General features: G+C 49.0%; 1 protein-coding gene across 5 annotated transcripts; it reads left to right on the top strand.

The window, feature by feature from the left end:
• Positions 1–18: 18 nt before the first annotated feature.
• On the top strand, positions 19–15,466 carry IL17RB (interleukin 17 receptor B). Of its 5 annotated transcripts, XM_064595118.1 has the most exons (12): positions 19–151; positions 2,460–2,484; positions 3,238–3,378; positions 5,193–5,320; positions 5,750–5,876; positions 7,663–7,710; positions 9,206–9,348; positions 9,747–9,815; positions 10,787–10,997; positions 12,032–12,130; positions 13,531–13,792; positions 13,931–15,466. In XM_064595118.1, exons 1-12 carry the CDS (start codon positions 92–94, stop codon positions 14,076–14,078), a joined length of 1,461 nt encoding a protein of 486 aa, XP_064451188.1. In that variant the 5' UTR covers positions 19–91; the 3' UTR covers positions 14,079–15,466. The 5 variants fall into 5 exon arrangements, with proteins under 5 accessions (XP_064451188.1, XP_045718123.1, XP_045718122.1 ...); XM_045862167.3 differs by having other exon boundaries at positions 10,787–10,886; positions 13,627–15,466; XM_045862166.3 differs by having other exon boundaries at positions 10,787–10,886; positions 13,531–15,466.
• The last annotated feature ends 67 nt before the right edge of the window (positions 15,467–15,533 follow it).

Raw genomic sequence — 15,533 nt, 5'->3', positions numbered from 1 at the left:
GCGGCGCTGTGGGAGGCGGGGCCCCCGAGGGGTGGCCCGGGGCGCCGAGATAAGAGCGCGGCCGCGGGGAGGGCTGGCCGGGGGCTCCGCGATGTCGCTAGTGCTGCTGAGCCTGGCCACGCTGTGCTGGGGAGCAGCGTCCCCGGAGCCGGTAAGCTTCCGCCCGCGCCCCTTTCCTGCGTCCCGTCCCGGCGTCCGCACCCCCTCCCCTTGCGCCCAGCTCACGCTCGTTCCCGAGGGCCGCCTGGAAGGGGCACGTCCGCACCCTCGGGGGGGCAGCCCGACGGGTCCCGGCCAGGTCGCCCCGGGGCTTCAGGCTGCTGGAGTCAGGGGCGTCGTCGGAATCAGACGGACCCGGACTCAAATGCCAGCTGAGGCTCGGTGTCCTCATCTATATAAGAGAAGAGTCATACCCAACTCAGTTGGATCTAGTGAGGAACAGGGACAGGGCTTGCAAGGCAGCCTCAAGGAGTGTGGCACATAGTAGGTGCTCAATATCGTTATTGCTTGCACTCTTGAGGTCTGCCCGACTTTGGGCACAAGAACTGTATCTCCATTACCACTTGCCCTTTGTTGCCATGTTGATTCCCCCTGTGCTGGGGTGCCATGACCTTGGAGCTGGAATCTGTTGGACTCTGGCCGGTTTCCTTTCTTCCCCAGTGCCTTGGAGGATTGAGGGAATCTCAATCCTGGGTCACTAATGAAAAATCTTTCAAAAAGCATTTGCAACTATATCTCCGCCCTCTTAGCATAGCATAGAGCATAAAACATGGTGGTTACTTGTTGATGGTTATGGGAAGACAAACCCCATTCATGTGCCCTGATGTCTCCAGCTATTATGCTTGTTGCTTTGCTTCTTCCTAAAATTTGTCTCACTGGCCCTTTGACAAGAACTCAGCTCCTAGGATGCCTGGGTGGCTCAGTCGGTTAAGCGTCTGCCTTCAGCTTAGGTCATGATCCCAGGGTCCTGGGATCAAGTCCCGCATCGGGCTCCCTGCTCCGCGGAGAGCCTGCTTCTCCCTCTGCCTCTGCCTCTCTCTCTCTCTATCTCTCATGAATAAATAAATAAAAAATCTTTAAAACAACAACAACAACAACAACTCAGCTCCCACTATGGTGGCTGGTTTAAAGAAAAAATGTCTGATATTACTTGGGAGTTCAGCTGTAAAAAGACAAAGATGAGGGACTAACAAACCCAGATTACTCAAACCATCAAAAGTCTTGCCTTCTTTCTTACGAGGTGTTTGGAAATGTTCAGTCTGAGAGGGATCAGATTGCAGAGCGGTGGCCTTCTAGCCTATAGGGTCTTGTCACTGGAACTTGGTGCTGCCTAAAAGTTAACTATTTTAGGTCCAGCATTTTATTCCAAAATGAAAGTACTAATTATTATTTTTTTTAAAGACATGAGCTGTTACCTCCAAGGGATTTAGTACTGTCCTTTCTTGGGCACTAATGATACATACCTATTTTTTTAAAAGCTCTTTTAAAAAGATAACATGATGAAATCCCAGTTACAGCTCAGGTGAGTCCTTTTGCATCAGAGGGGGACTATTTTCAAGGCCCTGGGAAGGCACCATGGACTGCATTTATAGCTTTCTTCTGTTTATCTTCTCAGCACAGCTTAGTCCCTAACCTGGGAAGAATCAAATACTCTGGATGGTCCTGAGAATCCACAGTTGAACAAGAGAGTGTGAAGGGGTCTTCATGATGGTCCAGAGTCACCCCTGCTTACAGCAAGGGAAGGGGGCAAGGCACAGAGAGGGGTGGAGACCCACCTCTAGTTTTTAAGTGAGGTGATGAGCAGGCTTGAAGCTCAAGTCTATGATAGCTAATGTCAGGTCCATCACAGCCTACAATGGGCTAGCTTAGTTTCCCCCAAACTGAAGTGGAATCAGCCCAGCTTTTCTCCAAAAGTTTGCCACTCATATATGCATTTTAAGAAAAAGATGGTTTGGGGACGCCTGGGTGGCTCAGTTGGTTAAGCATCTGCCTTCGGCTCAGGTCGTGATCCCAGGGTCCTGGGATCGAGTCCCACATCGGGCTCCTTGCTCAGTGGGGAGCCTGCTAATCCCTCTGCCTGGAACTCCCCATGCTTGTGCTCTCTCTCTCTCTGTCAAATAAATAAATAAAATCTTAAAAAGAAAAAGAAAGAAAGAAAAAGGGGCACCTGGGTGGCTCAGTCGTTAAGCGTCTGCCTCCGGCTCAGGTCATGATCCCAGGGTCCTGAGATGGAGCCCGGCATCGGGCTCCCTGCTCAGCGGGAAGCCTGCTTCTCCCTCTCCCACTCCCCCTGCTTGTGTTCCCTCTCTCACTGTGTCTCTCTCTGTCACATAAATAAATAAAATCTTTAAAAAAAAAAGAAGAAGAAAGAAAAAGATGGTGTTTTGTCTAATTTGGCAAAGGAAGGCTTAGGGTTTGCTAGCATTCAACATGACACTTCATTTCTTTCTCTCTTGCAGATGATTCAGTGTGGCTCTGAACCCGGTAGGTGTGCTAGGGAATGGGTATTTGGGGCTGACAGAACAGTTGGACTTTTGGGGGGCCCAAGTCTAGGCAATGGGTCATTGGAGACAAGGTACAGGGTGAAACATTGCTTTGTTAGCTGCTGTGGATGAAGCGTCTGTCACCTGGCAAGGCAGAGCTCCCAGGTTTCAGATGGGCTGGCTTCCTGGCCAGTAAGAGGGGCACAGGCAGGACAGGAATGACCCTTCAGGGTGGGAAGTGAAGCCTGACGCTTCTGGGAGATCAAGTGCTGTGATAGGGAGGTCACTTACAGTTGAGAACAGGAAGCAAATGTTTTAGAGAAGGAGTGTTTGAGATAGTAGTATTTGAAGAATGGGTGAGCCTCTGCCCAAGAAATGTGGATGGAAAGGATGAGCTGGAGGAGAGATGGTGCCGGCAAGGATTAGGAGGTAGGAAGGGCAGTTGTATGGGCCAGCCGGCTGGAGTGCAGGCTGAGGGGTGAGGAAGGCAGGACCAACCTAACGAGCATGTCAGATACACAGGGACAGGTACTGGGGTGGTCCCGAGGGTCCCATGGGTTGGGGCCAGGAAGCTGAGCATCTCCTCGGCCATAAAACAGCCAGCACTAAGAAATGTCTGGCCTGGCCTGGCCTGCCTTAGCAGGAAGAAGAGATGAACTGTGAGTGAAGGACAGGTCAGGGTGGGCCACTGAGAGGAGATGGCACTGGACTGGGCCAAGAGGAGAGTGTCCTAGGCAGTTTTGTTTCTTCCCAGGACCGTCTCTAGAGTGGATGGTCCAACACACTCTGACCCCAGGAGACTTGAGGGACCTCCAGGTGGAACCTGTTAAAAGCAATGTTGCCATGGAGGACTATTCCATTTTGATGAATGTCAGCTGGAAACTCCGGGCAGATGGTAAGTTTGAATCAAGCAATAAAGCCTGAAGTGTCTACTAACGCAGAAAAGTGCAGACTGGCCCATTAACTCCACCCCTGGCATAAACCCAACAGAATATATACAGAAGTGCACCAAAAACCTCATTCCGTGGTCCCTCCTTATCTGCGGCTTTGCTTTCCATGGTTTCAGTTACCTGCAGTCAACTGCACTCTGGAAGCAGGTGACCCTCCTTCTGACATACCTTCCACAGGTCAGCAGGAGCCTAACGCTCTATCACCGTGCCTCCGTCATTCACCTCACTTCACCTCCTCACGTAGAAGAAGGGTGAGCACAGTACAATAAGACAGTTTCAGAGAGACCACATTCACATCACTTTTATTACAGTCTATTATAATTGTTCTATTATCTCTTGCTGCGCTTAATTTATCCACTTTATCGGAGGTATGAATGAATAGGAAAACGCATAGTATATATAAGGTTCAGTACTATCCATGGTTTCAGGCATCCACTGGGGGTCTTGGAACATATCCCCTGCAGATAAGGGGGGACTACTGTACTAGATTGTTCCCAGTAGCGTTATTCATAACAGCCCCAAACCGGAATGCATCAAATTCCTGATGACAGTAGAATCGCAAATCCAATCCGGTGCAGCGATGAGCATGAATGATCTGTAACTAAACCCAGTGTGCATGAAGCTCACAAACCGAAGAAGCCAGATTCAGGAGTCCACACTCACATCCGAACGCAAACCTGAGTGGTTACAAGTCAGAGCAGTGGTAACTCTTGGCTCGGGAGTGACTGACAGGAAGCATGAAGGGCACTCCTAGGCTGTTTCTCGGCCTGGGGACTGGCTACATGAGTGTGACAACTCATCACGTGCTCTACTTACGATCTGTGTACTCTTCTGTATGTTGTTATATTTCATGGAAGAAAACAGAGTAAGTGCCGAGATGGATCACCTCTCCAAGTTTAGGGCAAGTGCTGACTCAGGTACCTTACTTTTCCCTTTCCCACACGGCACCATGAAGGTCCTGGCATTTCCCCAAGGCAGCTTGTGAGTTCTTTCCATGAACCAATCCTGGGGGCCTAAAGCCTATGATTCTGGTTTCCACTGGCTCAATTCTGTTCAATTCCACCAAGTCAGGAATCTGGGAGGGCCTGGCGCAGAGAGGTGAGGGGGCTATAGTTGCCACGCAGGAGGGTTCTCGGGGGCTGGGGGAGGCACGCTCAGCCACAGGGGCACAGGATCCGGGTCCGGGGCATCCGGGAAGGAGCTGTGCTCCATCTGAGTGGGATGGAGGCAGGGGGGAGCAGGAGAGGGCCCTCAGGAGAGCACTGGAACTGGGTGGGGCAGTAAGGCAGTGGCCCCATGCCTCGCAGAGTGAGGCACTGGTTAGCTGTCGTTCTAGGGGGACTGGGCCTTGAAGGAGTGTAAGCCTTAGAGAGGCAGGGAAGAGGGGAGAGAAGGGGTCATCAGAACTGGCATGGTTTGGGGATGACACTCTGGGAGGCCTGTTCCCCTTAAGTAGTGCAGAGCCAGAGTAGGATCCCCTTTGTAGGATCCTGTGAAATTGAGGCTTCCCTGTGAGGAGAAAAGAGCTTGGGCTTTGGGTTAAATCCATATCTGCTGCTGAGGAGCTTTGTAAGCTTGGGCAGAGCTCCCTGAAACCCCCCTAGCCTCACGCGCCTCCTCTGTACCCAGGGGACCAGGGCGCCTACCTTCCGGGACTGCTGTGAATATGAACTGAGGTGAGTCCTGTAAGTGCTCCAGCATCAACCTGGCCATGTAGTAGGTGCTAAATAAACAGCCGCCCTCTTTCCTGTCTCTGCAGCCAGCATTCACTTGCTGAAGGCCACCAAGATCTGCGTGACAGGCAAGAGCAACCTCCAGTCCTACAGCTGCGTGAGGTGCAATTACACGGAAGCCTTCCAGACTCAGACCAGACCGTCTGGTGGCAGAGTGAGCACGCTGAGGCCCCTGGCTAACTGTCCTTACAGCCAGCCCCTTTGCTTTGGGGGAGGGGGTGACGTGCTGGACACCCAGGCCGCCGAGCAGCTACAGCTTGGAGCCTGAAGCAGGATGCCTGGCCGCTGCTGGCCTTTGTGCCTGGGACAAGTCAGCATCTCTGGGCCTCAGTTTCCCCATCAGCAAAATGAGGGGAGCTGAACTTAAATTCTATCCCGGCTCTAAAAGCTTATACTTCTCTGATTCTGTGACTTAATGGCAAATTGTGTGGGCTACGTTCCCTTAGCAGACATTGGCTAGAGACCTCAGTTTCAGCAGTAGGTTAAGGAAGGCAATTATAAATGAAGAGGGCAGCGCACAAAGGTGCCATGTCTCTGCATTGCAGTGTTTGGAAATTCAGGGGTTCTCTGCTTTGCCTTTCAGTGGACGTTTTCCTACACAGGCTTCCCTGTAGAGCCGAACACACTATACTTCATCGGGGCCCACAATATCCCCAATGCCAATATGAATGAAGACCCCCCCTCCATGTCTGTGAACTTCACCTCACCAGGTAAACTCCCTCACTCCTCCGTCTGGCTGGGATGCTTGCCGTGGGGCGTGTGGCTTGGTGCAGAGAGGCTGGGGTACCCTGGACAAAGCATCTGGCCCCGCCGAGTCTGGTTTCCTCGTCTGTGATACACAGATGGAGTAACACGCAGTAACTATGTCTCCCTCACAGAATGGGGGAGAGGAGTAAGTCAGATCAAACGTAGGGGACAGCCCATTCCTGTGTCGGACCCGGTGCTGAGCGCCTAACACGCATCCTCTCACCAAAGCATCCAACAACCCTGAGGTTGGGAGAGCCCCGTTGCATAGATGAAGACACGGAGAGCTTAAGTAACTTGCCTTGGGTTACACACACAGCCCAAGAGAAGCTGACATTCCCACTCGGGTCCTTCTTGGTCAGTGACTTCCACCACTCTGTCCTTGATACAAAATGTGTCCTGCACAACGTCTTTCCACTTGGCTAGCAGGCTGTGGTATTGGGAGGAGCGGCTGGGTCTCGGCCTCCAGCGGGCCCCTGGGCTGTCAGCAAGAGGCAGGGTGGCACCGAGCTGAATGCTGGGTCATTTCCACTACTCCACACCACAACCAGCCCTCAGGTATCACACCTGCAATGTCACACACGGGGCTGTTGTGAGCATGAGGCAGGATCATGTGCTGCAAGTGGAGGGTCCAGCATGGTGCCTGGCTACGGCGGTCCCCATGCCACCCTCACCCAGGCCGGGTCATCTCTTCTGTCCTCCAGTCCTGTCCTGTCTCTGGTGAAGCATCCAAGACAAATGGGGCAATTTCCGATTCCTTGTTGTTCTTTGAGCTTGCGGTCCAGGGTGTTCCAGCTTTCTCGATGAGACTAAACCTCATTTTAAAAAATAGAAATGTTTTATTTTGGAATAAGTTTGCCAAGATAATACAAAGAGTTGCGTAGATGTCCAAAGAATTCCCGTAGGGCTCTCACCCGGTATCCCCCATCTTTAACCTGTTACGTTACCATGGTTACATTTGTCAAAACTAAGAAACCAACATCAGTACATTTCTATTAATGAAACTCCAGACTTTATTGGGATGTCACCTGCTTTTCCCGTGAATGCCCGCTTTCTGTTCCGGTCACATTTAGTCCTCGTGTCTCCTGTCTCCTCTGGTCTGTGACAGGCTTTGAGTCTTTCTTTAGTCCTCGTGACCTCTACAATCTGGAGGGCTGGCCAGGCATCCTGCAAAATGTCCCCTCGTCTGGGTCTGTCTGATGTTTGCCTCATGATTAGCCTGGGGATGTGGGTTTTTGGAGAGGTACTGCAGAGGTGGGGTGTCCTTTTCATTGCCTCCTAGCAGGGGTGGGTGACATCCACATGACATCAGTGGTGTCTGCCAGCCATCTCCATTGCAAATCTACCGACTGTCCATTTCTCTACTCTAGTTCTTGAAGACAAGTGACTAAATCTGCCCTACTCTGGGGTAGGGGTGTGGGGGGGTGAGTTAAGCTCCACCTCCTGGAAGGGGCAGTATTTACATATATGATCAAAACTCATTTTCAAGGGGTTGAGTCTTCTCCTGGGGATCACAGGTACTATTCTGATGAAGAGTGTATTTAAATCAGACTCTGGCTATCACTTCGTGGGTAATCTGTTTAGTAGTCAAATGTTAGCGTCCAGTTTAAATTCGCTATCTTACCTCACATCTTGAATGTTCTGGCAATTTGTTACAAGTGTGGTAACCCTGTGTTGTGTGTACTTGTTGGCAAGGGAGTGGAGCAGAGATACCGTTTTCTAAAACGTAAAAACTTTCATTCAAATCTGCAGGCTGCCTAAACCACATAATGAAACACAAAAAAAAGTGCATCGAGGCAGGTAAGTAAATATAACATTTGCTTTTGTTATTAGAAGAAACTGGAGCCCACCCAGCTCAGTCCATCTTCCACAAAGAAACCGAGGCTTAGAGATGCGCAGTGGGCTGACCCCCGGCCGGCCCTGTGCCCGCTGAATCAAGCAGCCTGTCCAGAGAAAGGCCGACTCTGAGTAGCTTTAGGTAGTGAGGAGCAGGCACAGAAAAACACGCACCGCCTTGGCGAAATGATCCTTTCTGGCCAAACTGCACCTATGGTGGTCCATCCTGATGGAAGGCCCTCCTGACTGGAGGGGAATCTGTAAGTCCCTCCACCTGCTCAGACAGCAATACCACTGACCTCTGACCACGGGGACCCTGTGAACCTTCTGTTTGGATTAGCAAACATTCAAGGTGCAAGTGTTAACTCAAGTCATGACCTAGAAGCATATTCTCAACCTGTGCCTTCACGGGGGTTCACCTCTCACATGCGAGGCTATTAGAACCTGCCACTAACTACCCTTTGAATTTTGAAATAAGTCCCTTCAGGATAATCAGTCCCAAGTGTCCAGTTTCCACCGATTTTACAAGGGCGTGTGTAAATTTCTGGGTAGTAGAGTCTTAGGATGCTAATGAGGCTAGTCGTATAAGAGGGGACTAGTCCCTGTCTTTTAGGTACCCTGACCCCACAAGGCATCCCTGTGCACCCTGTCAGACTGAGCTGCATGCAGCTCCTTGGTGGAAGGCAGACTTGGAGCTTTCTGCTTCCTCTCTTGCCCCCCACCAAGAGAGATCTGGACTATGGAGGGCACGGTGAGTGTGAGGAGCTCCGTGGGCCTGTAATCAGTCCTAGACCCCCGCTCCTAAAGACAGTTCTGAGCTAGGGCCTGAAATGCTCTCCCAGGTGGGGGAAACAATGCACACTATCATCTCTCATGTTCCTGGAAATTAACCTGGTGCTGATTTGCAAGTCACAACAATCAACTGACTTTTTCCCACAGGGTAGGCCTGTCCAAGTATCTGCTAAGCGATGAGGCATTTCCTTATTCACATTCAGTAAAGCCAGCAGAATGGTCTGATGGATGAAGCTCCTAGAACCCAGAATGTTCTAGTAGCTGTAGTCCTGATGCTGAATTCACTTGCTCTATAATCTTAGACATGTCTTGTGGCCCGTGGTTCCTCCTCCCCATCCTGAAAAGGAGAAAATGCTGACCCTACCCTTAACTCAAAATGGATGTTGAGAATAGGAGTAGTAGAACCCGATCTGTGCCTCCCACTACCCCCAGCCCAGGGAAGCTATCTTATGCAAAGCAGTGACATGGGGCCCCTAAACTTTCTTGGGCAGCAGGTACTTTGAGGTTCTGGGAGCAGTGATTAATAAAAAGTACACTATGCAGTAGAGCCCATATCTCTTGGATGCACGATTGCCTGAGAACTTAGATTTGTTTTTGTCAAGCCCTTTGGGGGACTTAAATGAGCGACAGTTTGCAACTCCATCCATGTGATTCTCTCTTGACTCAGGAAGTCTGTGGGATCCAAACATCACTGCTTGTAAGAAGAACGAGACGGCAGTAGAAGTGAATTTTACAACCAGCCCCCTTGGAAACAAATACATGGCTCTCATCCGAAATAACATTGTGATTGGGTTTTCTAACATGCTGGAGGTACTTCATCCCTTCGTTTCCTAACACCACCCCCCCATCCTCAACCTCCAGCCTTCCTCACCTTGTTGACGAAAAATGTAGATGCTCTAGGATGCCCTGGACAGGCTCTCAATGTTAACAGAGTGCAGACAGGACTGTCCATTGTCCAAATGTGCTAGGCTCTTTCGATGCTTTCAACGGAGAGAAGCAAGTCCCTGGGAACATCCCTGGAAATGTCCCCGAGAACCTAAAACTAACCCAAAGTAGACGTTTCAGAAGTAGGAAATGAATGGTTGTTCACAGTCTCGTCAACTGAGAGTCAGTTTGGGAAGAGCGCTTCCCTCCCTGGCTGTGTTTGTTGTTGGCCTCACTTGTCTGGCTCACGTGTCTTGATTTTTGTCTCACGTAACCTGCACCAGAACAACCCCCCAAGTCGAGCTTCGGTGGTGATCCCCGTGACGGGGGAAAGTGAAGGTGCTGTGGTCCAGGTAAGGCTTGACGAGGTGTTTGGGGAGGGCCAGGCGCACTGGTCCTTCCAGCTGTTTCCATGAGGTCCCTCCCGCTATCTCCCTCCCACAGCACACTCCTGCCTGGCCCTCAGGGACGTCTGCGGGGCATCCCTGCCTCCGGGGCTACAGAGGCAAGGGCCAGAGCCGACCTCAGGGTCACGATTCCCTCTGCTTTTATTCGTGGCTGTTGACTTGCCGTTTTTAGTCACAGAGCCTCAGAGTAATTCTGAGACAGGAGTACCATTTAATTTTCCCAACTGCAAAATGAAGCAACAAAGGATTGGAAATCAGAAGGTTTGGGTGGAGGTCAATGTGTGAACTTTGAAGGGCAGCCGCCTCCTTTGACTCCCCTGGGAAGCAGGAAGCTGGGAAGCAGGAAGTTGGACCGGTAGATGCTCTCGGGTCTCTTTCAGCTCCGAGTTTATGATATGGGGACATCGAGGGTCATAGTGGGACACAGCCACGCCCGAGGTCTAAGTAGCTTTTGTTTCTCATCCCCTGGGACATAAAGGCAGTACTCAGAGGGAGCAGATAGCTGGCAGCATATTATGACGGCATCCCTTTTCCAGGGAACCAGACTTTCCTAGTCCCCAGGGATGTGTCTGTCAACAGGAACTCTACTGCTCTGGGTTTTTTTTAGAGGAAATATTTGTATATGTATTAGGAGGTGACCTAACCCTTTTAGATAAGGAAACCAACACGTTAGGAGCACGTACAAAGTTTAGGTTCACAATTCAGGAGTTGGAAGGTGTTCGGTCTTGGGTCACTGGTTTGGATTTTAGGGCCTTGTTATGGAAGTGTGCCCAAGGGAAAAAATGTCCTATTACCATGCCAGGGTGGGGGTGTGGTTCCACCCAAAAGAGAAAGGGTTTTGGTGGACGTAGGCATTGTGCTGAGGTTTTGCTCTGAAGCATGATGGGAACTTCCTGAGCCTCTTGTTTTTCCCTCAGCTGACTCCGTATTTCCACACTTGTGTCAATGACTGCATCCGACGCAAAGGAACAGTTGGGCTTTGCCCACAATCGGGCATGTCCTTCCCCCTGGACAGTCGTAAGTGCCCACCATTTCCGCACGGTCGTCAGAGAGGTTCGGGACCTGAGGGGCCCCACCAGTGCCTCCCCGTTCGCTGTGTGCCGGGGCGTGCACCTGCCCCGCGGGAGGGTAAGGGGGTCCCTGCTGTGCACATGGGGCTGGGGTGCAGGGGTAGAGGGCGAAGCCGCGCCAGACTGAAAACAAAGGTTCTATGTATGAATTCATGGCAGGATCCTTTATGAAACAGGATACACACAAGAAGGTGGGGGGGGAGATAAACAGTGCAAAAATGGATGTGCAGGGTGCCACAGGGATGGGCCGGAAAGTCAGGGGCGTTAGAGGACCGAGTACGGAAGGGAAGGGGCATTTCACGGCACTCTGGTTTTCTGACCAGTCTCCGTGGCCCTGGCCTAACTGTGACTGTAGCTTGCTGTGGTCACACAGCCAACATTTGGATAACAAATTAGGACTATGAGCCCCCAAAGACACGCCTCACTGATGCCTGAGAGCAGCATGTTTGGGGAAACTGTCTCTCTGCATTTAGAGATGTCAGTTCTCTTGTTACAGACAAATAAAATGTTCGCAGAACTAGCCTGGGGTGGAGTCAAAAGTTAGAAAGTGTTATTCTTAGAAACTCAGCGGAACAAACTGAGGACCCAGGTGCCTGGCAGTCCTGACTTCCGTGTGGGCACAGTGCCTATGGGTTCCTGAGCTTACCTGACCGACATGCCTGTGGGGGGCACCACTACCCCCCATGTTTGTCAGTCTAACAAAACAGCCTTTAAAAATGGCATCTGTGTGTACTATATATTAAGTAATCATGCCCACAATAACATCAGTTCATCAAAGAACAAAAAAAACCCTGAACGTCAACTCCGGTTACCACAGTGAAAATGCCTGCACGTATGTGGAGTAAGAAGCCAGAGTGATTTGGGGGAACTTTCTTAACCTCCTGGGTCCCATATCCCTTTTGAGCATCTAACGAATGGCCTGCACACGCTGTGGAAAATCGCACCAATCTGCAGATCCCCTAGAGGTATACTGCCCCTAGGTTTTATAGGAACCTAAACTTCTACAAAGTATAGAGTGAAACTCTTGGCTTCCAAATAGGAGGTACATTTGGTTTTGTGTTGCTGAAAGTAAATAAACTTTGTTTTCTCCAGGCAGAAGCATGCTGCGCGGCTGGCTTCCTCTTCTCCTCTCAGCTCTGCTGGTGGCCACATGGGTGCTGGCCGTTGGGATCTATCTAATGTGGAGGCACAGTAAGTGTGAGAATTCAGTTCTCGAAAGACACCCGAATGAGGAAAAAAACACTTTTGAGTTGTTTTTTTTTTTTTTTTTAAAGACGAGTCCTCTAGAGGCAGTCACATTTTGGTGTTAGGACAAAAGTCAGGTAGCACTGATGTAATCAGTGCCGTAGAGCTCTCCACAAATACTGGTAACAATGACTGGGCCACATCTGCCAAGGCAAAGCAGGGATGGGGACCTCCCAATCTGGTGACTACCACCAGTGTCATTTTTACTGAGGCGTCTACAAGGACTGCTGTGGGCAAAAGGCAGCTAATAATGAATTGCGTTTTGCCTCTAATAGGTACTCCAAGCTAGTTCCTACTTTTTAAAAATAAATCTTCCATGGCGTAAGAACAACACTCACTTGAATTCATATACTCTAGGGACCTCGCCAACTGTAAAACATCAAGGATTTGAATACAGTAATCAGAGTATTTGGACAGATACACTGAAAACCTCTGCTTCTCCTCTTCTCCACACGGAGACAATATAAATGCACCCTTTGAGTCACTTGTGATGTTGTGGACAGTACAAGATTAATCTCATAACCTAATTAAGAAAGCCATGTGGAACTCTGACCTCGGGAATACTCCAGTTTGGGGGATATGGTATGGCCTGTTATTAGTTACAGTACTTTCGTATGTAGTTCCTGTTGTAGAGCAGTTCTAGCTGAAATGGGGTACCAGTTAACCTTACGCAACCACTAAGAAACTTTAGCACCTGCAGATAGAATATGGTCCAATTACTGAGCTGACCCAACTCAAAACGTGATGTGAAGGACAGGTCAGGTGGCCCTGTTTGTACAGGACACTGAGAATAGTACAATTACAACCACTCACCTAAAAAAAGTACCTCAAACCTCAACCGCCTCTATGAATTTACTTGAAAAGATATGGCTGAAGAGGATCTATTTAGTGGTAAGAACTTGGAAAATACATCTTTTTTTTTTTTTTTTAAAGATTTTATTTATTTATTTGACAGAGAGAGAGAGAGATAGCGAGAGCAGGAACACAAGCAGGGGGAGTGGGAGAGGGAGAAGCAGGCTTCCCGCCGGGCAGGGAGCCAGATGTGGGGCTTGATCCCAGGACCCTGGGACCATGACCTGAGCCGAAGGCAGACGCCCAACAACTGAGCCACCCAGGCACCCCGGAAAATACATCTCTTAAAGCATCTTTAAGGATTAAACATCAGTGTGTTTCAGGTGGTACTTTTAAAATGAACATCGGGGACAGTTTCCTTTCTGGCAGTAACAACGTCGCTGGTGCTCAGCCAACGTTCCCTAGCAAGGGATCATTTATTAATGGTGGTTCAAACCAGAGTGAAAGCCTGCTGTTTGCTGTTCACAGACAACAAATGCTCTCTCTCCCCACAGACAGGACCAGGGAGGCTTCCTTCCCTACTACCACGCTCCTGCCCCCCATTAAGGTTCTTGTGGTCTACCCATCTGAAATTTGTTTCCATCACACAGTTTGTTACTTCACTGAATTTCTTCAAAACCACTGCAGAAGTGAGGTTATCCTTGAAAAGTGGCAGAAAAAGAAAATAGCTGAGATGGGTCCGGTGCAGTGGCTTACCACTCAGAAGAAAGCTGTGGATAAAGTCATCTTCCTGCTTTCCAATGACGTCAACCCCAGGTGTGATGGCACGTGTGGCAGGAGTGAGGGCAGCCCCCATGAGAATTCCCAAGACCTGTTCCCCCTGGCCTTTAACCTTTTCTGTAGCGATCTGAGAAGCCAGACTCCCCTTCACAAATACATGGTGGTCTATTTTAGAGAGGCTGATACCAAAGACGAATACAGCGCGCTCAGTGTCTGCCCCAAGTACCACCTCATGAAGGATGCTCCTGCTTTCTGTACAGAACTTCTCTGTGTCAAGCAGCAGGTATCAGCAGGAAAGAGGCTGCCGGCCTGTTCCCTGTAGCCCACCCATGAGAAGTGAGGGGCCTTGAAGCCTTCGTACTCCTCCAATTACAGGGGGAAAGTATCTCAGATGATTCTGAAGTTTCCTGTATGGGATATGTGCAGGGAGACTTTATGTACACCTGCTTTATTTAGCAATAGGAATAGGGAGGATTCCTAACTGAATACATACGCCTTAGTTTAAGCAAAACTTTTATGCCAAAAAAACTGTTACAAATACTAACTACTGTATGGACAGAAACTAAATTTACAATTATAAAGCTAAATCAACTTCATACCTAGAAGTCCAGGAGAATTATAATGCAGAACTATAACCAGTCTGGTAACACAATGGTAAAGCATCCTCCAGCCGAATACCCAGTCCTGAATAGCCCATGCACTGCACAGTAGATAGAACTGTTTATTTCTCTGACACTCTAAACTTAGTGAATACCAAATTTAAGAAAGCCTTTGCTCATTCACGAACTTCATGGGTGAACAACCCTCTATTACATACAAAAGCCATTTTTAAGAAAACAGAAGAGTAAGAAGCCGAACTCCTCTTTGCTGACCAGAGACGCAGTACCCGTGTAGCCACTTACATTAGCCGGCACTTGCAGAGGACCGTCCTGCTCTGAGCTAGATTCAGGTCCTCTCTGAGTCTTGTACAGGTGACTTTTAATATGGACACCGACATCCATTACCTGCAGACCTGATGTCTACTTTAGCCCAGTTACCTATTAGAGGTTACTGTCAAGAGTTCAGAGTTTCTTGGTTATGTGGCTTCTCATGTTCCAAAACACAAGTAATTCCTGCTCTGTTCAAAGTCAGCACTCTTGAAGTAATCTTTTTATAATGAGTTATTATAATGGTTTACTTAAAAAAAAAAAAGTACCAGAGAGCTAGGTATGTATGGTGTTTTAAATCTTCTTTTTCCTCTAAAAGTATCTTTTTCTTAATGCAGAGGTTACCAAGAGGCCATTTATATTGGTGTGCAGTTTTTCTAGGAATGCTTGTCTCTCTCACACAGTACGATACTGAATCTGCCCTAGAGTGTGGATCAGTTTCCACTGGATGCCTGTTAAAATGTATTTGTGAAGGGCTAAAATTATCCTTAAAGGGCCAGGTCTTATGGATAAAATAAAAATCAAAATAAGGAAGCACAGAGTGAAAACTCACCGTGTCCAACTTCACAAGTAGACACTTAGTAATGGCTGAGGCAACATGTTTAATGTGGTTAAGCTCACTTACTTGTCATGACCAGTTTTTACCACACTTAAAAGTGCTGGTAACAGAAGGACACAGCTTATGTCAAAAATTGGACCAGAAACCAACTTCCTCTGAATCAACATCTACCAGTTATAAGAGCAATAGGTGATTATGTAAAAAAAAAAACAAAAAAAAAAACAACACACACACAAAAATACATTTTGCTTTTGAACTAGGTAACCATTAAAATTGTGTTGAAACAGCTCAG

Source organism: Mirounga angustirostris, unplaced genomic scaffold (genome assembly GCF_029215605.1).
Source record: "Mirounga angustirostris isolate CCGP_5_RB_7025 unplaced genomic scaffold, mMirAng1.0.hap1 SCAF_1, whole genome shotgun sequence".
In the NCBI taxonomy this organism is placed as follows: domain Eukaryota; kingdom Metazoa; phylum Chordata; class Mammalia; order Carnivora; family Phocidae; genus Mirounga; species Mirounga angustirostris.
The sequence above is the reverse complement of the archived record's forward strand: the minus strand, read 5'-3'. Positions and strand labels throughout refer to the sequence as shown.

Bases quoted from the DNA above. Each gene is read 5' to 3' on its own strand.
- IL17RB (XM_064595103.1), top strand. From the start codon at position 92: ATGTCGCTAGTGCTGCTGAGCCTGGCCACGCTGTGCTGGGGAGCAGCG. The intron at 152-2,459 runs GTAAGCTTCCGC...TCTCTCTTGCAG, and splicing joins GAGCAGCGTCCCCGGAGCCG to ATGATTCAGTGTGGCTCTGA. The intron at 2,485-3,237 runs GTAGGTGTGCTA...GTTTCTTCCCAG, and splicing joins TCAGTGTGGCTCTGAACCCG to GACCGTCTCTAGAGTGGATG.